The sequence below is a fragment of the Xiphophorus hellerii genome, chromosome 4 (assembly GCF_003331165.1).
Source record: "Xiphophorus hellerii strain 12219 chromosome 4, Xiphophorus_hellerii-4.1, whole genome shotgun sequence".
Classification (NCBI taxonomy): Eukaryota; Metazoa; Chordata; class Actinopteri; order Cyprinodontiformes; family Poeciliidae; genus Xiphophorus; species Xiphophorus hellerii.
The window spans coordinates 27,437,532-27,460,161 of NC_045675.1; the positions used below are offsets into that span (position 1 = coordinate 27,437,532).

The 22,630-nt window shown below is 39.0% G+C and overlaps 1 protein-coding gene across 5 annotated transcripts in view; it reads right to left on the reverse strand.

Moving 5' to 3' along the window:
• Positions 1 to 22,630, reverse strand: part of unc13c (unc-13 homolog C (C. elegans)) — a 155,998-nt gene that overhangs the window by 15,754 nt on the left and 117,614 nt on the right. For 3 of the 5 annotated variants that reach the window (XM_032560391.1, XM_032560390.1, XM_032560389.1), the window contains 10 exons: positions 20,794 to 20,920; positions 16,542 to 16,638; positions 14,238 to 14,381; positions 13,958 to 14,035; positions 10,925 to 11,002; positions 8,690 to 8,716; positions 3,322 to 3,410; positions 2,861 to 2,998; positions 1,179 to 1,302; positions 311 to 373 (listed from right to left, as the gene is read on the reverse strand). In XM_032560391.1, coding sequence (XP_032416282.1) covers positions 311 to 373; positions 1,179 to 1,302; positions 2,861 to 2,998; positions 3,322 to 3,410; positions 8,690 to 8,716; positions 10,925 to 11,002; positions 13,958 to 14,035; positions 14,238 to 14,381; positions 16,542 to 16,638; positions 20,794 to 20,920 — 965 coding nt within the window. The remainder of the gene's footprint in view (positions 1 to 310; positions 374 to 1,178; positions 1,303 to 2,860; positions 2,999 to 3,321; positions 3,411 to 8,689; positions 8,717 to 10,924; positions 11,003 to 13,957; positions 14,036 to 14,237; positions 14,382 to 16,541; positions 16,639 to 20,793; positions 20,921 to 22,630) is intronic. The other 2 variants (XM_032560394.1, XM_032560393.1) reach the window with 1 other exon arrangement.

The window sequence follows — 22,630 nt, forward strand, 5'->3', positions numbered from 1 at the left end:
CTGCACATCTAATGACTACATGTTAACTTACTATAATCTACAATATAGAACAATAATAAATATTCTAAATAATAATCCTGAATTTCTGGTGTCTTTGCTGCAGTTACTTTACAGTAAAACCCAAATCTATATTAAGTGAGATGTTGCCAGGCAACAACATCCATGTTAGATCCGTGATACATGATGGTTGAATGTGTGTATAAGCAGTTTAAATGCAGATTCGACCCGAGGTCGAACATGAGCTTTGAATTATGAACGGTCTGAATGGTGAAACATGGAAACATCTGTTACAGGATCATTACTAGATTACCTTCAGTTTGGACAGCTGTCCCAGGTCCTTGGCAGCACTAAAGATCATCTGAGCTCCTTGTTGCTGGACATACAAACAAGTTTTTATGAGTACATGAAAGAATTAAGTCATATGAGACTGATTTGGTGAACAGACTAAGAAAGGCAAGAGAGGAACACAAAATCTACATCAATAAATGAAATGTTTGAATTTTAAAGTAGCGCTGGTAATTCAGTAACTTCATATGGCAAACTGAGAAGCAAAAGTGACACAAAAGCATCAGAACCAATACCAGAAATCAAAGAAACAAGCACATAAACTGATGTTATTTAATCTTAAAGAGGAATTATTAGCTATGAAAGGAAAATCTTTTCATATGCTTGAATGGTTAGTGAACCCACATGTATTATTATACATAAATTTTTTATTTATTTACTTTTTCTTAAGTCAAGCATATCTGTTTGTAAATCTAATGCTCCATTATGGTTAAATTCTAACAAGATTAATTTCTTTGTTTGTTTTTAGCAAAAAGTCCTACTTAAACATTTTATTTAGGATTTAACTGAATATGTTGCTTCAAGCTATCGTTACAGTCTGTGTTTACAGAACTTGGTTTGGTTGCTTTGTTTATATGAGCGCCACCATTAAAACAGATATGAATTCTGTTGATGAACGACTTGTTGCAAGACTTGTAGCTGCAATTTTTACTGAGTTCGAGCAAAAATGGTGGATTCCATGCAGATATAATCATTTTAGCAACAGTGCTAATGTGAAAGTCAAACTTGGTAGTGAGCTAAACTTCTAAAACCCAGCGGTGTTGCCGATAAATGGCAATAAAAGTAAGGCACAAGTGAATGTGAGAATAAGATTTAAAAGGTGATCGACTCACGCTCTGGTCACTAAGCGGAGGCAGAACGATTGTTCTCTCGATGGTGTTCAGAACTATTTTCCAGAGCTCTTTGAGGACTCTCTTCAGCACGGTCTTCTCACAGATCTTGGCGAACAACATCAAGCTGGGGAGTAGCAGAAAGAAAGGGGATTAGGTCAACACCTTCAGCACGTGTCTTTACCAGATCTAACACAGCTGAAGGCTTCAAGTAATGATGTCTTACTGTATAATATTCATACAAAATGAAAACACCTGTGACTGAGAATAAAAGCTGGGGCTTTGTGCTTTAATCTCGCCCCTTTGTGCGAGCAGGGTCTCAGAATCGGCAGGAAGGATTTTCTATTTCCATATCATTAAGAGGATTTCTCATAATACCCCATTGGCCTCTATGTTGCTTTGAAAAATGGAGGAGAATGATTCTCCAAGCTCAGCTCTGGCATCTTTTTTCTTCTTTTAAGATTGCATGTTAAGAAAACCCTAGAAGTAAATACAGCTCGAAGAGTTGAACTGATAGACTTTGTCATTAGAATGTCTCCCCTTTTTGGAGACGTTTTCTCTTCCAAGCGGCACAAATCGACACCACTCAAGTATCACATTATGACAACTGATAGGTAGAGCGATATGTTAATGTGTTAGAAGGAGATAGGGAAGACGGCAAGCCAGAAAAAGTTCTTTGATGCTTTCGGCGACTGGGAAGCTATGGGTGTTATTGAGACATGTACCAATTACCTAAGCAATGTTTCAGACCATGTGGCTGGGGACTCTCTTAACTAGGGCAATCTGCCCAAGCAGGAATGGTTTGAGAAGCAAAACAATAAAATTTAGGTGTTGACTAAAGGCTCCCACATATTTCATCTGAAGTTGAACAGTTGACGTGCAGTCGCATGCTCTGGGGATGCTTTAGCAGGCAACTTTTATACAACGGCGCAGACCCGCTGTGGGACAACGGCGTTCCCCGTCAACAACAACGTTACAATTTTCATTCAGAAGTTGTTAACCATTTACCAGTCTTATTATTCTATAAGTTATTTAGTGAAGAATCAAAAGTATCAGTCCTCAAAAGTATCCATGTCTCCTGCGGATACAAAAACCGGATACTGGAAGCGAACTGGTTAAAGCAAAATACCAATGTTACCATCAGAGCACATTTGCAACAAACGTCTGACCAATCACACAACACTTTGCACAGAGCTCCATCGAAACAGTTTGACCCGGGGCTGGTGTCGAGTTCGGCAGGCATATGCCTCTCTCCGAACAAAATGACGCAATTTTTGTGACATGTCTACATCAATGAGAACCAATTTCGGCATTTCATATGAAGTACATGGGGGTCTTTAGCCTCCAAATTTGCTGAATCTCCATCTAACTGAGCATTAATGATGGCTTTACTTAAGAAAATAGAGCACTTAAGATACCTTCTGCTAACATCTTAGAGCCAGAGACCACAGCTTGCCTTTATGGGCCAAATGGAGTCCATACCGCTATGCTTCAGGATTGTTTGACAAGGGAGATCATCATTTTATGTTATCAGCAACAAGTAAATCCACCTTCATTGCGTCTTGCTCAAGAATGTGATAAAATTATTCTTTGACTACTCTAGATTAATTTGCCAGAGGACATGTAAGTTGATAAATAAAACGCCTACGACTGTTTCTATCATCATGCCTTCACCAGGTACTCACTTCTTATCCAGAAGGTCCATAAGAGGCCGTAAGACGGTTTCTGCATCCATGGCAGGATTGCTCCCTTTAATTGGCCCTTTCATCTGGACCAGCTCCTGGTTCATCTGCTTCACACAGTCCTTGATTACAGGTTTAAAGCTGTGCACACAACAAGAGTTTTTTTTTTATGGCTTTATCTTTGTCTCAGCTGAAGCAGTCGATGTTTGAGTAGGTGCTTTCTGAGTCCCGCTGTTCCCATTAGCTCAACAAAAGAGGTTTTCAGAGAAGAGGCGTCTTTTCTTCACGCTGAAATGTTTCGCGACTCGCTGTGCTCACAAAGCATAAGCTTGAGCCAATTAAATTTTGAGACTGACAATGAAAAAAACACCCTCATGGCATAATTTCCCTTCATTGGGACAAAATATGGATGCATCGACGGGCCACAAAGGATTTGTGGAGTTTTGAGTCACACCAGTACCCACCTGGAGCCAAACACCCCGCTGAGCTCATCCAGGACTGTGTTGAGTTTATTCTGCAGCTCCTTTAGCAGATCACTGGCCTCTGCATCCAGCTGTCAGTGCAGAGAGAGACGGACAGTCACTACATCTACGCACTCCATATAGCAGTCCACACTTACTAGAGCCCTGTGTCTCAGGAGGATGCCTCTATTGTGATGGGGTTGCTTTAGGGGGAGTGGAGGGAGGTGCTCGCCGGTGACTCCTCGCTCCTTCTGCCTCCCATTGTATTCTGAATACCAATGTACAGCTCACCTAAGAGCGCTGTAATTAGGACTGCTTTCCGAGTCATAAAACATGGCGACAGCAGCGAGGGAGCTAGCTACAGGGACATTTACGTGGACCGCTACATGAGTTACAACTCGCTATGTCTCAGGGAATACAGAAAAACCAAAAAGTCAATTGCATTGAGGTGTAATATGGATGTAATGAAGGGCAGTGAACAGTTAGCTACTGTTTAAACACAGAACAAAACTGAGCTTAGAGTATGTTTTAAATAAGCTGACAGTAAAAACATTACCAAAATTTCAACAAATCATTCGAATGCCCATGCATGGCATGTCCAGGATACATACGCCCACCGGCCACTTTATCAGGTGAACCAGGCAAATTATTTGCAAATACTGTGAGTTCGTCAAAGACATGGCAGCAACTCGAAGCCTTTAGGCCTCTACATTTGATGAAGGTGACTTGGTGATATTCAAAGTGAGCATCAGAAGGGAGGAAGAAAATGAAACTGAAGTGACTTTGAACATGGTGTTGAAGTTGGTGCCAGATTAATTGGTCTGGAGTATTTCAGAAACTACTGATCTACTGCAGAGGACATATCCTCGGGATAACAGGAAATGATCCAAGAAAGGGGAAATATCAAATAAAGGGGAGTTATGTAGACAAGAAGGTCTTGCTGATGTAAGAGGAGAATGGTTAGACTGGTTTGAGATTATAGAGAGGCAAAAGGAGCTCAAATAACCACCAAAGTAGAACAATCTCTAAATGTACAACATAGAGGCACTTAAGGGACATTAGGGCTGTTACATCAGCAGAAGAGTGCCACTACTGTGAGCTAAGAACAAGAAAGTCAAAGAACAATTTTCAAATGCTCACCAAACTGCAGTGGTACAGAAAAGAGCATTATTTATCTACAGCACCTGGATGATGCCATCATGACACCAAGTCGAATCTACGCCACAAAGGACGTAAGACAGTTGTGTATGACGCAGGGTACCAACCTGGTACCAGCTGGACGTACCTATAAAGTGGCCAGTGAACATATTTGAGCTTATGTACATGATGGATGCCCCCACAAGTGTTCATGTTTGTCTTCATTTGGCATTTGGGCTTTATGCCGAGAGAATTAAACACGTGAATGTATTTGTGCGGAATACTTAATATGAGGTAAAAGCACGGCGCTACATGCATAACCAGCACATCGGAGCCGATAAACTCAGCCATGAAGCCGCTCATCTCACACACTCCTAATGGCAAATGACTCAGCTGGGAAGCGCATATGTAGACCTATGTCTTCATAGACATTGTGATTCTGTACACATGCCTTTATCTGCACCGCGAACAAGACAGATTTATACCTCTGTAAATGTGTGATATTTTTCTGTCGCACGGAAAATTGGCTATTGAGGTTAGGCTGTTATTTCACTGGCTGAGTAACGGATAACATCTTTTCCAGTGATAGCAACAACAAAAAAAAGGAAAGAAAGACATAAAAAAAACAACAAAAAATCCATCACTCACTTTCTCCAGTTCGAGCTCTAATATTTATTTTGGTGGTTTAAGAAACTGTGATTTTCAACTTGCTGTTTTTTTTTTTCCTCTCTGTCACAATGTGTCTTCACTCCTGCCAAATAACAGCCAATTGTGACATAAACCAAATCCCCTCTAAACTCCTTAGAAGAGAAGATGATGCTATGATTCTGGAGTGCTATTTCACCAGACGACAGCCTCTGCAGGATGGAAATGTCAGCCAGCTGAGCGACTTTTTTGGCAGCTACAGGTGGGGGATGGGCGGGGCTGCAATACCACACTCCAAACAGCCAGAAAAAAATCTCTGGCTCCCAAATAAAAAGGTATAAGAAAAAAAAAATAGCAATTTAACTTTTGGTATATCGAGATATTGGTAACCAGCCCATCCCTAGTTGTGCTCCAGCTGGAACTGTTATGGATGACACTTAAGAAAAAAAACATCTGGCTGACACACAAATGACAAAATAGAAGGCGCTCATGTTTTAGTAATTACATTCAATTGTAAAAATAGGACAAACGATTGCATCTTGCTTTTAAGGTGAAATTGCTTGGACAGTGTGACCTGGCAGGTGCTTTAAATGTCACACATTTGGAAAATATCTTCCGTACTTTGGAACGGCTGATCTCAAATTCTTTTGACACCTCAGTAAGTCTCTTAAAAGTCTCGTACTCAGATAAAATGTTCTTTTAAAAGATTTACAAAGCTCCTTCTAGCTCAAAATGTTGTTCACTTTTCACTTCAACAGTAAGGATAACATAGACAAATTCACACTGTTCCCATTGAGTGCACCTGAGGTCACTGATCTTTAAGTAATTTTACTCATTTTCATTGGGAATAAATATGAGGATGCTCTAGTTCAGGGGTCGGCAACCCAAAATGTTGAAAGAGCCATATTGGACCAAAAAACAAAAAACAAATCTGTCTGGAGCCGCAAAAAATTGAAAGTCTTATATAAGGCTTATAATGAAGGCAAAACAGGCTTTAAGTGTTTATAGTAGCATATTATCAAAATGACTAAGTGTATACATAATTAGCAGTCATGATTAAATGTTTATTTTCCCTGCTGTGCGTCCTGGACGGAATGACGCACCATGTGACTCTGTTGTACGATGGTGCTTTAAGTTCACCTTCAGTTACAATATTAATGTATTGTGTTTTGTTGCATCGATCAAATTAAAGAAATGCAATAAAGAAATCAGATTTTTGATGTCATTTTTATTATGAAGATCGACAGGGGAAGGGTAATTTTTTCCTTTTGGAACTCAGAAAATTTGCTCCAAAATGCAGTTTGCATAACGACGATCGCTCCTTGTAAATAATCACGTTACGTGTGTGATCGAAAAAACAACAAAACGGAACGTGCATAACGTGCCCTTTGTCTGGGCAACAAACGGAGAGCAATAAAACGCAACCTGCAGTTATAAAATAAAACAGCAGCCTTTTGAAAAGGTCAAGTATAAAATTAAATTAATACAGTTTAAGTTTGATTTCTGTGCAAATGCCAAACAAGTCAGTGCAAGGGTAAAAACAAAGCTGCATCTTTTTCTCTTTCGACATGCAACCAACACAACCATCCTCAGACCTGAGCAACAAAACACAATAATATCGCTAAGTCTAAATATATACTGACAAAAACCACTAATCAATTTATAAAAACAACCACTTTGTTACTAAATATATGTGCCTTCTCAACATTGGGCATGTAAGATGTAACTTTAATCTTGACGAGGCAGCTAATATAATATATTAATAATACAATGTATAATATAGTATAAGCAACTTTACAGAGGAGTCAGATACGGAAATCAGCTATTGTAACGATATACGCAAATACAATTTCTTGAACGTCATCTCTCGCACCGAGTTACGCAAGCACCGACCTTTCTTGATGAATAAAAAAAAAACACAACAAAAAACAAAACTGCTCATTATAAATAATATGAGGAAAACATCCTGTTTGGAATGCATGAAACACCTGGCTTCTCCATGGTAGCTGCTTTCGATCGACACTGACTGGCATGCAGGGCTCTCTGGAGTGCACACACACTCCCCTGGCTGACAGCCTATCAGCTGCTGCCCAGCTTCACTTCGCTTTCCCTGTTTCAACAGTCCAATATCTACTCACTGGCAGGTTGTTATTCCGCCGCACAGATGACTCAAAGCGACTCTCGGAGCCGAGTAAAGAAAGATTTTTACAAAGGGCCATTTCATCGAGGACGGGAGAAGCACATCAGCAAACAGCGCGGACGCCCCAAAATAAAGTCCGATGCTAATCTAGGGAGATCAGTGGCTGATGAATCCATTGCATGAGATTATTGTAAATCTCTGTCGTTGGCAGCGATTTGATAACGGCTCTAGGTAATTACACTGGCGCTCTTACATCTGCGAGTTCATTACTGATAATAAAAAAAAAAAAGAAAAGAGAAAGAAAACGATTCTGTGGCGACTAGTGAAATTTACAAGGAGAAAACCAATGAGAAACTCGCATCTGAAAAGAGCAAAGTCACAGGCAGGGTTAGCAAACATTTACTTTGCGGTTCTTAGTCGTAAGTTGGAGTTCAAAATGTGACTTTTAGAAGGTGAAATTAACTTTTGCGGAGTCAATATGTTTTAAATAAATACAAAATAATGAGAGCTTATGAGGGATCTATGGTTAGATCTGCAAACAGTTAGATTGTTAACTAGATACAACATTCAGGGTGTTCTGATTTATTCCTTACCAGAAATGGCATTGTCTGTAGTAATTTTTACTTTTTTTTGTTTTACTTTAAATGATTTTATCCAGTATTGCTAAAAGCATAATATTATCAATATGCATTTGAAAATAATGGCATGTGAGCAATCCAGGGAAAGATCTGCAAACAATTAGATTAAGTGGAAATAAGTCCTGTAGTGGCATTCTTGTTATAGTAATTTTTACATTTTGATTGTTTCTTTAAATGACTTTCCATTAACTTATCCAGGACTGATCAAACCTAATCAATATGCGTTTGAAAATAATGCCGTCTGACTGATCCGGGGTTAGATCTGCAAAACAGCAGCTCGTCTGCAGAGGGCACGTCTGGGGAAATTTGTGTGTGAGAAGCTCATTAAACACAGTCGTCTCACAAAAAACACCCCAAAAAACTGTCTAAAGCTCTTGTGCCTGCAGCTCGGAAAAAGAACAAGAAGGAACAAAAACCACAGCCATCAACTCGTTGAGCCTACTACTTCCCTTTTTTTAATGGCGGAGAGAGGGGCAAACGGCATCCAAAAATAACCAGCATAGGGAGGAAAGTGGCAGAGGAGTGGAAAAAAAATAAGAAGAAAAAAAAAGAAGCAGAAAGCTTAAAATAACGATGGGATCCAATGATTTGAGCCAGTATCTCCAGAGAGCAGGGGATGGCGAGCTTAAGCAGCCTGTCCAGAAGGGTGATGGGTAATTTCAGCGCCATATGCTCTGTGGCACATGCTTACTGGTGGAGTGTGAGAGGCATAGGCGCGTGAGGGGTGGCAAGGGGTCGGGTGTGGTGGAGTGCTTAGTTGTAATATTTTGGTAAATGGTAAAGGGCTGCTGATGAGTCCTATTGCACACACCTTACAGAAGGAGACAACCCCCTCCTCCTGGAGACAGAGAGAGAGAGCACAGGAAGGAAACGGAGGGGAACAGAGGACACAACGACAGGAGACAAAATGCAAGGCGAGACAGGTGTTAGAAACTACAGAGACACATGCAGCTGAAGTTGTAAGAGATCGTGGGGACGGCGGGCTAGATTTTAGGTTAGAAACACGGAGATTGGTGAAGGGGTAACGAGAGGGGTTGGAGGGGAGCAGAAAAGATCAGCCAGATTTAAACTGCAACACAGAATTTAGAAATTTATCATAACACTTACTAACACGGTAGACGGATACGGGATAAAAACAGAAGGTTAGTGATGGGAAAGTAGTTTCGGGGACACTCAGACCCACAGCTACATGGATATTTTACAAATATGAGTTTGTGACAATATTTAGTGAGGAAAAACTGAGATTTGAAGATTTGTCAAAACCTTTTCCAAAGTTTTTCTCTCTCTCTTTTAAGGATTAGCATGTCGACTAGGGTTGCCAACTTTTCTTTCTTTTTTTTTTTAAACCAGAGACACACTGTAGCATAGGCCTGTCACAATAATCAATAAATCAATTGATTGCATGATAAATTCAAACAAACTCAATAATTTCCATTGGCATGATTTATCTCATTTTTTCTCTTTTTCTACCAAAAACTGGTAGATAAAAGTCTTCAGTTTGGTGCTTTGGTCTCAACTGGCCCTTATTTGAAGGACAATTTTTTTTTTTACAAAGATTTCGAAACTCATTTTATTTGTTGTTTTGTTTATTTGTTTTGAATATTTAAAAAGGCTTCCGGTTACAGTGCTAAATGTTCATTAAAATCTAAAGTTTACTCACCTTTTAGCATATGTTCTTGCATTATTATTTGTGCCACTATATTTCCTGAAAATGGTCTCAAAACAACAATATTGTCATTTACCGCAATAAGGTCTGGAACAATTTATCGTCCAGCACAGTTTGTTATCGTGACAGGTCTACCGTAGCCTGCCAAAAGCACAACAGGAAGTAAATTGGGTTCAGTTCAAGTCAATTCAGAAATACTTGATAATCCAAAGTGATTTAGAGAGAGGAGTAAGTCGCACAAAATGTCTTCGCCATCAGAGACGGCTGTAAGTTGTTAGTTTACAGTTTGATGAACAGGACGCTCAGGGTTGTTATTACAGCATTATGTTCTCCATTTATAAACACACACAATCATCATCCCCCCAAAACAGAGCTATCAGCAGGGACACGAGGAAATAATTATTCACATCACAATGATGATTTAGTTCATTATTTTATGTTTAATTTGGGCTCTGTTCTTTGTTTTTTTTCAATGTTTTTGATTATAATCAAAAACTCCTGACAGCGAGGATCACTGCAGACAGGTTTAACCTGTTGACTCTTTTTTGCTTCCGATTGTAGCTGGATGGACTGGTTTGAACAATCAAATAGAAATTTGTCTTTTATATGTACCATAGATATGGATCAGCAATGTTTCTGACAAGAATCGTGTACCGATCCTCATATTTGGCACAAAACAGAGACATGCTATGTAGCCGCAGCCTAATCAGAGCCGCAATCTGTTGGAGCGCCACCGGGATCAAAAAACAGCTTTCAACACGCGGGACAAATACGAGACGGAATCAGTTGCTCCTTTATACAGGACGTCCAGGAGATGACAAGAGAGCTGGCAACCCTGGTGTGTGGCTTGAATGTCCAGGAAATATTAGAAGCAACAAATGAATTCTGGTCGTTTTAATGCCAACGTTGGCACCGCCAGCTGCTACGACAGAGATCTGACTTTTTCTTCTTCTTTTTTTTTTTTTTACAGGAATCCTCTGGAGTATATAGGCAGATTTATTTTTTTTATTTTTATTTTTCCAATTAGAAAAATTATTTGTAAAATATCCAGAGTAGTGTAGCTGGGGCTTTGAGGAAGCTAAGAGACAGAGGAGATTATTAAGCACAGAGCTAACAGACCAACATCAGGACATCAAGGGTGTCTTAAATCAATTTCAATAACACGCAATAAAAAATAAGCACTTGCATATTAATGAAAATCCGCATCGCAGATGCGGATCTCAGATTGGTTGGTTCAATTTTCTTCAAGTGAAACACTTCTCAAGACATCCCATCAGCCCCGGAGGTGCTGCACTAAACCTTACGCTACTGTCGGATATGGAACAACTTCGAAATTCGGAACAGAAAACATTCGCAAGCAACACATGTAGATGCACAGACCTGCTTCCCACCCATGGACTCAAACATCTTCTCTAGCTGGACTCGAAGTTGCTGGATGTTGTTGAGGATTATGCACGGCTGCAAAACAGTAAAAAATGAAAGTGGTTAGATTTTTCTTTTACGTTTAATCCCACTCCGCCATCCACCTGCTTTGACAGCTGTTGTGATTGCATTGTTATAGTTTCAGAGCCCGTGATTAGCCAATATAACTGGAAACACAAGAATAATGATAATTTATTTATTTTTTTTAAGTGTCAAAAGAAAAATGATAGGGGCAACCACCGTGAAATCCATCAGCTTTCATGTCGTGACACATCATCTATACAAAGAAGTGAAGTCTGTGCTCAAAAAGTCAGCAGGGAAATGCAATACATAACACGACGAGGAGAGAAATGTCTGCACTGAATGTGTCAGACGTTATCGATTTCTCTGCTCCACAACAAGTTTAACAGATGACAGACATTAATCACGCCACTTTTTACAGACACCCAGAATAAATCTGGAGACTCTCACCGACTCGTATATTATGAAAGTTGTCTGCTCACAAGAAAACGCAACAGAAGGCAATACGAAATGTCTTAATTAATATTTCAGTAATGAATACTACTAATACTATAATCCCTGGCCCCACAGGAAAAGGATGATTGGTGTCTTTCAACCCCCCCCCCCCCCCAAAGCAGCCAACAGTGTCTGCTGTTGATGGATTACTCTCCATTAGATTTATGAGCATATACATGTGTGGAAATGATTAGATATTCTAAACCGAAGTACTAAACCTAAGTAACATTTTGGAACAGTACTTTAGCATAATTCAAGTCATCTAAAAGCAAACCTGACATCTGCATTTTCTTTTCGGATAGATTAATGATTCCAGTGACAGATAATGTCGAGGTTCACATACAGATACAGATATCAATATCTGTATTGGTCCCGATATTGAAAAAAATTCTAGCTTGGCTATTGGCGGCAATGTGCCCAAGGACAGATCTACTCTGAGCGACGTCATGCTTTATTATTTATTCTATATTAAATTTAGAATTCCTAATTGCACTTTCTGAACCCTTTGAAAAAAGGTTTGATGCAGTTTATTTTTTTTACATGTAAAAAAAAAACTTACAAAAGTTTTTTTTTGCAAGTTTCAGTTTCCTTATTATTTATTTTGCACTAGCTTTATAGTCCTAACAAATTAAAGTTGTGTTGTTTTTACATGTTTGACCAGGCTTGTGAAGCTATTGGTGTATTTAAGCGTACATTTATGTCTGTTTTAAAAAAGAAGCATTTAAAGTCAGTTCAGCAGTTCAGTTTCTGTATCAGATCGGTATCGGCCGATACTAAACCTCAGACATTAATATCGGTATCGGAACTGCAAAAAAGTGGATCGGCGCATCCCTGAGTGATTATTTTACCTTCTGGGTAGCAAACAAGAACTAGTAACTCATCTTGACCAATATTAGCAGACAATGCACAGAAATGCATTAGAGATCATACAACGATTCGCAAAAACATTCAGAACTTAAAGATTTGCAAAAACCACAAACTATAATTTATTTTTATTAGAAGTTTCTTATAAAGCAACACAAATCAGGCGTATGTCTCTAACACTTTTCCGTGCTGAAAGACTGAAATGTCTGTCCATCCTTTGCAAAGCAGATCCAGGTCAGTCAAATTGGATGGAGAGCGTCTGTGGAGATCAATTTTAAAGTCTTGTCATTATTTCTGAAACGTATTTAAATTTGACAAGGCAGTTTCACAACAAAATATGTATTTATTTCAATCCTTTCACTTGGGTCTGCACTTTTTAACAGAATTGTTCCATTTGAGTTGAATTACTATTGACCTCTAATTAATCCCCTCCTCAAATGGCTGGCCAGCTTAGTTTGACAGCTATGTTTTCTTTTGGTTGGTTAGCAGTTGTGCCCGCTTAACGTTTTTAGTTTGATGAGAGATTTTAAAGAGATTTCCAAATATTGGAATATTTGTAATTTAAGTTTCTCCACAACTTTTTCTATTAAATCTCAAAGTCCGCCACAAAACAGCAGCATTTTTATTGAGCTTAAATTACGGACTCAGTTTTGTATCAGGTCTGGAGGACAGAAAGTTACACTGGATTTAAAACATAGTTAAACACCGCTATACTTTTGGTTATGTATAGCCAAAAACAGAGTTGAACTACGTTTAGCTAAACATAGCTATGTTGTTAGCCATGTTTAGCTAAAAACATAGCTAAAAATAGCTAAACATTGCCGTGTTTAGCTATTTTTAGCCGCGGGTTTGGGCATTCCAGCTTCTTGATGATCTCAAACACTACAATTTTCAAAAATGTCATCAGTAAGACTTTTAAAAACATATATTTTTCCTACTGCTTCACAGTTACATGCTCCTTTGGCACTTAAAATCCTTCTGAAACACACTGAAGTTTATGATTATTAAGTGACACAGCGCGTCAGTGAATACCTTTCCCTGGCCCTGCGGCGGGGTTAATTGGACACAAACACAACAGTCCGCTCACATCTCAGTTCCTGTATTTTTCCCATCATCTGTCACTGTAGTCCTGTCAAGGGAAGGCACGCCTTACTTTCTTCTCTGGGACAGTAGTAATGAGACCGTCAGCACTGTAACGAAACATCTGTTCCCTCACTGCCTGTTATCTCTCCTTTCAGCTTCAAAATCCAATGTGAATAATTAGGCCACTCACAAAGCCGTGTGTTTAGCCATCCGTCACTTTAAACAATAGGCCGAGAAAGTACCAATGACTCGACCTCATCAGCTGCGGGCGAGAAATGAGTTGTTTCATTTGCGTTAGTAGAGACGATGTTAACGGCTTTAGGGGAGATACTGCAAAGCTCTGCACAAAGAGTCAGACTTAAAAATACTTCCATAGCCTCCATAGCCAACCCTTACTGGACACTGAATATAGAAAACTATTTTTTTCATGTGTGTGTGTGTGTGTTACCAGGTTTGCACTTGACATCTCCCAATAACTTCGGTGCAACTTTGCTGCCTGTATTTGGCAGGGAATGAGAATGCACTTACCACGTTCTCCTTGTTCAAATGCAATGGAAACTCCTTGGAAATGATTGCAGCATATTGCAAGAGAACCTTGTTGATAGTCTGCAGGAGTAGAAAGGATATTATAATTACTGTTTGTTTGCTCGGCTTTTACTAGGTCAGCAAATGCAGTCAATTACGCTGCTGATATTAAACAAAAGACGTACGCGAAACAAATCCACCCAGACTAATGACAAACACCTCAACTGAAAGGTTCCACTGGCCGCAGCAGCACCAGAACGGGAAGCTTGCAAGGGAAACTGACCTTCGCAAAACGGCACATGAAATGCGCCAGAGCCTGCGGGTTTGGGCATTCCAGCTTCTTGATAATCTCAAAGCTCTGGTTTAGTTGAGTGAACACGTCCACCACGGAGCAGGAGAAGAGGGCGTGCTCCGAGGTTTGCTGGAACTGAAGCAGAGGGGGGGTGATGGGGCCAGAGTTCAGACGGAGAGAGAGAGAAAAAGGAAAACGATTCAGGAGAGATTGAGTAAAAGCTGATGTGAGCTAATCATGTGACTGAAATTCTGAGTGTACAGTACAGACCAAAAGTTTGGACACACAGTTGTGTCCAAACTTTTGGTCTGTACTGTATATGAATTGAAATACTGAAGCAGACAACATGTGCGCTAAATAAATAAGTCAGCAAATCAACGACGACATTACACATTGAGGTTTTTGGGGATGGCAGCTCTGGTCCTCCTGGGCTGTTGTCCTGAAAACGGTTGGATGTGTTTCCAAAGAAAATCGGCTGGTGATCGAAATCGGACAACTTTCCAATTCGCCCTCTCTGATTGGTCATTGAAACACCGAAAATCTTGCAGCTTTTCGAATTTTAAACGCACAACATGTATAAGTGCTAGCAGAGAACAGCAAACATTAGAATGGAAACTGACTGAAATAAGACTTTTCAGTATCGCCGCGGTGCTTAAAAAGGAATTAGAGACGTAGAGAGACGTTTTTTTTTTTTTAATGGAGGCGTATTTGGAGCACATCAGTAGATCTAACTATTTATAGTTAGACACCAGTTGGATGAGAGGAAGCTTAAGCTATTCCAGTGAAGTTGCCCTGTTTTACCCGTCCAATTTCATCCGCCGTGGGACTTGTTGTATCTGGAAATGCTTGAAGTCCTGGAGGTCTTACGGTTCATGGAAGGGTCTTTGAATGCATCACAGCTGTGCTACTCATTCTCAAAAAAAAAAAAAGAAAGCACTGAAAACAGTTTACAAAGCCAACTTTGTAGTCGTTTTTCTTTGTTCTGAAATATCAGTGAAATATTGTTTAAGTGCAGAGCTGTGTAAGGTTGCCTGCTCTCTCTCTCTCTTACACACATGATGTCACCTCTGGTCCCGGTTTTTAAACTAATAATCAGTTAGAGAAAGTCTTTGTCGAGCTCCTTTACTTACAATAACTGAATGAATAATTCAGCATAATATCAGCAACTTGGAGTCTTTTTTCTCTCATATATTTTCATGAACACCTCTGTTATATGTCTCGCAGAAAAAAAAAAAAAACAATTCCATAATCATGTAAAGAAGTGAAACAAATGGCTTGTAAGCTATGATATTTATTGAAGGTGAGATGTGCTGTAATTCTCAGTTGGGTTTTATTTAGAGACCTTTATTCTACTGAATTTGTAGATTTTGTTTGTAATGCAAAGGAAGATGGTTCTGAAACTTTTATCTGTTGGTGAGGAATCCAAGTTTCATTTTTCTGTTTTAGAAAATAATGTGAAAAGAGTTACATTTTTTATTTACTGAGAAAGCAGAAAAAGTATTTTGATGTTCCTGTTCTCGTTCTTAAAGCTAAAATTTGTTGTTATGTCATGACTTCACAAAATCGATAGTTTAATTCTGATCAGTATATATCTAGTTTCGTAGATTTAAATGGATTTATTATGTCGGTCACCAATTTCTACTAATTATGTGATCATTTAAAAAAAAGTGTATTTAAATAGAGAAAACCCTTACGGACTGAATTTGCCCACCGCTTTTTCTGAAGCCTTCAGAAAGGTCACATGAAGGTTGATGTTATCAAACTGTGTTCGTTATTCAGCATAAAAACTCAATACATTTTAACTTTAGGAATGAATATAAAGCTGTGCACCGAGCATCTCTTCAAAAGAGCAGTTTATAAAAGCTTTGTGTGTGTCTAAATGCATCAGACAGAGGGACGATTCCAACTAATCTCAATAAAACGGAATAAATAAGAATAGAAATGTGGTCATGCATCAGTCTATCGCAGCAGCTCCATGCGACTCCTGCAGATTTCCTGTCACGTCCCCCAGAAGCCTCTTCTGCTCTGAAAAACACGCTTCCTTCCTTCCTTGGTATCAATTTTTAATTGATACATTTCTTTTGTATTCCTGTCTTGTCACGTCTCAGGGCGAGAGGTGTTTCTTGACTGTGCAAAATTTCCTTTATCCTACCAAAACCCCCCTCGTTCTCCTCAAAATGTAAATTCGGTCTCGGGGGGCCACCGTGGTTATTAAGGAAGTAGACGTTAAGTGGCCCGGACAGCTGGATAAAAATAAAACTTACTTCTTGAGAAATAATTCAGTGCCGTACTCACGCCGTCTTTCTTGTCTCTTTCAAGTGCTCCGTTGAGGAAGTCCATGGCAACGACTTCGTTCTCATCGAGCCACTGAATGACGAAGGGTTCGAACCACCTGCGAGACAAGAAGGACATGTGGCTGGATGTTGTTGTGATACCTCATGATGAAATCACAACATCATGTGATGAAATGGTATAACAGCATCTCGTCACACCAGCCTCACGACGCTGATCGTTTTCCCAATAAAAATAGATTCATGTGTGGTTTTGACAGAGGTTCACGGAACCTGCAGGGATTTGTACAGAGTTTGGTGGAAACTAGTTAGAATAACTCGGTTACGTTTACTTGAGCAACATTTTTGGGGAAAAGTTCTTGTTAGGGGTATTTTCTATACGCTGTACTTTTGAGTAATTTTTTATGAAGTGTCACTATTCTTATTTGAGTAAACATTTCTGGGTGCTCAACCCACAACGAATAGCTTCACTGATGGAAGAACAGGCTTTTTTTTTAAACAAAACGTCACCAGACACAGAAACAGTTTTTGTTAAAGTTTTGATCAAATATTTGGAAACATTTGCCTGATTTTATTTAACAATTGTTGTAATCATATTATTGTTACTTTGATCTTTAAAATACCTAAATTTCCACATAACTTTATATCTGGTCCATCGGATTATACATTTTTTACATATAATGATTGATGTTTTGATCAGTTACTCGGTACTTTCAGCCTTTTTACCACATACTGTTTTACTCTTTCTTGAGTAACTTCTCGTATGGCTTTTTTCTTTTCTTTTTTTACTTTAACTTTAAATATGTTGAAGTAGTGCAATTCTTACTTGACTACAATATTTGGATACTCTGCCCACCTCTGGATTTGTGTAAGGTATCAGATTGTGGAGAGATTCGGCATCCAGGTTCAGACAGAAATAAAATACGAAGCAGGACAGATGACAGCGATGTTAGTAGTGCTGTAATTGTGCAGTAATGTCTTTAACTTGAATTTGCTCCCTCAAGATAAATCTACTCCCAGTCTGTAGGCAGCTGCCACTTAAGGCAAAGCTAATGAACAAATAAAACAGGTGTGTTGACAGAGAAAGGCGAGAGAGGAGGAAAGCATGTGGTATGGAGTTGTGTGTGTGTGTGTGTGTCTGGTCTGCAGGGTGAGCCTCCGGTAGAATCAATCCGGCATTTGAGTGACCCCGTTGGAGACAAGGCGGGCGAATCATTAATCTGATAGAGTGGTCAGACGGGAGGCAGCACGGCGTTCCCTCTCTGCGCTACACGTGTTTACACCACGGCCATCCTGGCTTTGCTGCACAAGGTTACGCACGCGAAACGATAAACACATTTCTCAGCCGCAAAAAAGGCGTCCCGTCATCAAAAACCGGAGTTTAAGGCGTTGCTGCAACGAATCAGATCATACGAACACAACGAATGACTAAAGGTTCGATCTAAACCCGGAGTCTGATTTGAATTTCCATCTCGTTTGAGCAGAACGTCGCTGCTGAATAATTCTGCTTGTGGCGAGCACCGGAAATAAATTTAGAACAATTTTGAAATCGTCTTCTCAAGCCGCATAAAAGTACTACATTGAGGTTCGCTACGGTTCTTTTGATAGCTTTTGGTAATAAGAAGAATTTCCTGTGGAAGATTCAAAATTATGTTCAATTTATTCTTGTTTTTTCTGTTTTTATTGCACTTTTCAATACTTATCCTTTAGGCCATGTTTAAAATGCTTTGCTTTAGTTCAACATCAAATCATCATTATTATCATAATAATCCCGTTGAACAGCAGAAAGGTCATTGTTTTTGTAATAAACTATTTAGATTTTCTTTGTACCGTTATATGCGTGTTTTTCTGTCGAAGACAGGTTGCTATAGGAACAAGAGGCTAACACAGAAGCATAAAGATGGCCCTCCAAAAATAAGTATAGAGCAACATCATCTTACAACATGAAACGCTAATTGTTCCTACAACATAACTTTTTTCATGCAGCAACACTGAACGCATTTTTCACATTCCAACATGTGATATTATTACAGTGTCCACATTTGTCACGTCATATCATAAACGGTGTCAATATGTTAACGAAATATAAAAATACGTTTTCTTTCAAAGTATAAACTGATAAACATGTTATGATTACAGACTTCAATCTCTGAGGTCTGTAATCATTAGTAATCAGTGATTAGTAGTTAGTAATTAGTAATTAGTCAGCTGGCGCTTTGCTTCCAGTGAGTCGCCCGACTCTGGAACTCAAACGAGATTTTATTCTGTTTAATAAAACAACACGGCAGTTATTCATGTGGCCATATTTATGCAGCGCATCAAGAAAATGTCGCGGTCTTTGCCATTTTACGCTCCAAAGTCAAGAGGGATCTTTGGCAGCAGTCCTCACTTTCATTTCATTTCGGATCATTTTTAGTTTAATCAGCATAAAGCCTCGTGAAAGGTATCGGAAAGCCATCAGTCACTCCATTTACACGTTTATCCATCTTCCCACTGCTTTAATTAAGCCTTTCCTTTCTGTAGTTAGTAAATGTTTGTTCATCGTGCAACATGCACTGAGGGAAAGGACAGACACACAGGTGTCTCATTGAGAATTTCTAGCATCCTTACTCTAAACCGCAGGAGTTAACGAGCTTCAGTAAACGTCTCACGGCACTCGAATGCATCTCCAATTGTTGTTGTGATCGATCGATGAGAGCTGCCGCCGCCTCATGGGGTTTGGTTTCATAAAACCCTTAGAAATAACAGTCGTGCCGATCGCAGCCTCGTTCACGTTGATGAATGACAGCAAAATCTCACACTGGCTGTTACTGAGTCTTAATTACAACTTAGACAAGTGGTTTAAATGACACCCTGTTGCATGTGATTGTCCTCAAATTCCCATAAACCAACTTTATAAAATGATTAAGATAATCTATGTTTATGTGCTCAACGTGATCTAATAAATTTTTATTTTCCTAATAATTTGTTTTTCTAAGATTTATACTGTCGTTCACATGTCGTTCACATCCTGTCGTCGTCATGTGACCTTTTCTGCTCACTGGGTCCAGACGGTTTGAAATACATCGGCAGATGACCAGAGAGCAGCGGAGATTTTGTTCGTTAAATGTTACGAAATTTAAGAAACCTGCAACTTAGTTACACTGATGACATAATTACTGTTAAATTACTTCAGGGACGATCAGAATATTGCTATTTGTGCCAGATCTGTAACAGATCTTAAAGATGAAAAGGTGAAGTCAGAAGATTAAAAATACAAATGTAAAAATGCATTTTTTAAGTAACAATTAAAATAATTTTGTAAAAAAAAAAAAAGGTCAAAGATTCACCTGTTTATATGTTTGTGCATGCTAAAAAAACATGTGCAAAAAGTAGCCATTTATATATCATCAATTTATCATTGATATCATTAATTAAAGAGTCATTTCCTTATAAAAATAACTTGACTCAAAAACATCCTTCTTCCATGAGTCTAAACATAAGCCCTGTCAAATCTATATCTCACATAGAACATACCACTTTTTTCTATACTATTTGGAGACAATTAGAAGGTTTCGAGAAGGCCTTTGTCAGCACGGTTCTTGCATATTTTATACAACATAAAGTCAAACTACATGGTGAGTCAAGAACAAACTGAGTAAAGCTGAAAAACATCCACATCTCACCGTTTCACTGAACAGTTTAGCACCAAAATACTCTAAAGACCCGCTGGGTTTTGATCCAGTTCATGCTCTACCAACCCTCCTGACCTCTCAGGTCTTCTGGTTCTGGGTTCTACTCTGCAGCCAAAGAACCAGAACCAAACATGGAGAAGCAGCATTCAGCTTCTATGCCCCACAAATTTGGAACGAACTTCCAGAACAACTGCAAATCAGCCGAAACACTGAGCTCCTTTAAATCAGAGCTAAAATTCCAGTTGCTTTTGGCTCATAATAACTGGAAAATGTATCAATATATTTGATGTGTGCTGATGATTTTGATTATGTTTGTTACTGGTTTCACATTTAGCGACTGTATGATGCTTTGATATTTCTATGATGTTTCTATGATGTAAAGCACTTTGAACTGCCTTGTTGCTGAAACGTGCTATGCAAATAAACTTTCATTTTGATTTCTTGACTTTTTTTAATACAACCCAAAATTTTTTACTTTTTTTATTTTTTTTTTACCAAACTGAGATCTAAATTTAGAAACTAGGCCAGCATTTAATTTCTACAGAAGGTGAAGGATATCTTCTTATTCAAATGACCACTTACAGAGAATATTCCGGTGGAACATCCTTGAAGGCCGGCAGATCGCGGACGTACTCGTTATGGAACCATTTGACTTTGAAGTGAAGGTTCATGTACTCCGTGCTTTTGCATAGGCGATGCTTATCATGCTCTGCAATGCAAACACATAAAGAGAAGAGAACATTTCACTGCGGGCAGCAATAAACGAAGTTGGGACAACTACAAAACACAACATCTTAGCTGCATGTACGTCACATGTGCTGTTCCTTCCACAGCATCTTTAAAGATTCACAAGAACAGACAGAAACGCAGGCGAACATCAGGCACGGAGCAGCAGTGGATGCTTTCATACCAACATCCTCTCTGGCCCAGTTTTTTTTTTCTTTTTAATATATATAGCCTTGAGCTATTAAAGCACGAGAAAATAACACAGAGCTTGTAAACGTGCCCAACTTTGTCCAAACAAAGGAAGGTCTTTTTAATCATCGCCAACAAACCGATGCCAAAGCGGAGCGCTATTCAAATCAGCCGACATGTCTGCTGAGTCACTGCAGGAATTTCAAAGAGAGTTAAACATTTCTGAGGAATTCCCCCCCGGAGAGAAAACGCATGGCGACGGTGCAGCTGAGGACAGAGGAAATCCAGGAGAAAAGAGAGAGAGAGAGCCGGCGGAGGACAAAGGGAGAGGGAGATCAGACAAAAGAGGAAGAACCGAGGGAGAAGAGTACCATGGAGTAAAGGCACTTAGAAAAAAATATTTATAGATATATATTGTATAAAGGCATGTTTTATGCTACATATTTTGCAGAATCATGCCACTCATGTTGGCAGCATGTTGGAGTAGTTCTGTTACTTACACTTTGATTTCTCTTTTCTCTTTTCTTTAATTCCTCTGTTTCTGGCAGAAAAGTTCAATTTATTTTGATTTTGGATGCTGTGCAGCAGGCAGGATTTTTTCTTCTTCTCAATTTTCTTTACTTTTGGTCATTTATTCCAAGTCAAACGACCAAAGCATATCATAATGAATCCAAAGATTTTTGGAAAATTATTTTGTGAACTCTCAAGAAAAAAAGTGCAGCTTTTTGAGTGAAGATATAGCTGAAGTAACACTAACACATTTTTTTTTTTTTAATTACTTCCAAATATAATTTTGGCAGTGCACTGACATTTTTTTTTGGGGGGGGGCAACTTAAAAAAACCCCCCTCTACTTTATTATAGCTATTTTTATTACTTTTGCTTAACTATAATTATGATCTCACCATTATAGCTTGAACAAAACTACTAAAATTAGCCGTAGCAAATTAGAGTAATTTTTTAAAAGTTGCTTCAAAGAAAAAAAATTTCAGTGCGGGGGCTCTTTTGGGTTTGCTTTGCGTCTTTAAGACCTTAACGACGTAGAACCTTTCCTTTCTCCTGCAAGTTATCCTCGAAGAGGAAGTCCGACCGCAACTTCACGACCATCGGGTTTCAGCACATTTGGACTGCAAGACAATAATCCTGTGGCAGCAGGTTCACCTCTGAGTGACTCAGAAACACAAAGTTAAGCTTTTGGATTGACCAGCGTTTTTAATTTTGACTGAGATGCTTTCAAAACCTTCCAAGCGCTGAGGCTGATTTCACACAATTCTGCCAAGAAGAAAAAGTAGAAGAAGAAGAAGAAGAGTTCCTCGACAGATGCTTGATGGCATCTGTTGCCGCCAAGAGTGGCACAACCGATTATTAAAATGAGGGGAGAATTACTTCTTAAATTTAAGAACCAGATTGACTTGAAGATCATTTTTTTCCCCCCTTCGGTAAATTTTAATTTAAGTTCCAAAATTCTGTTTTAGATTTTACTCAGCTTGCCTTTGTCTAATGTTA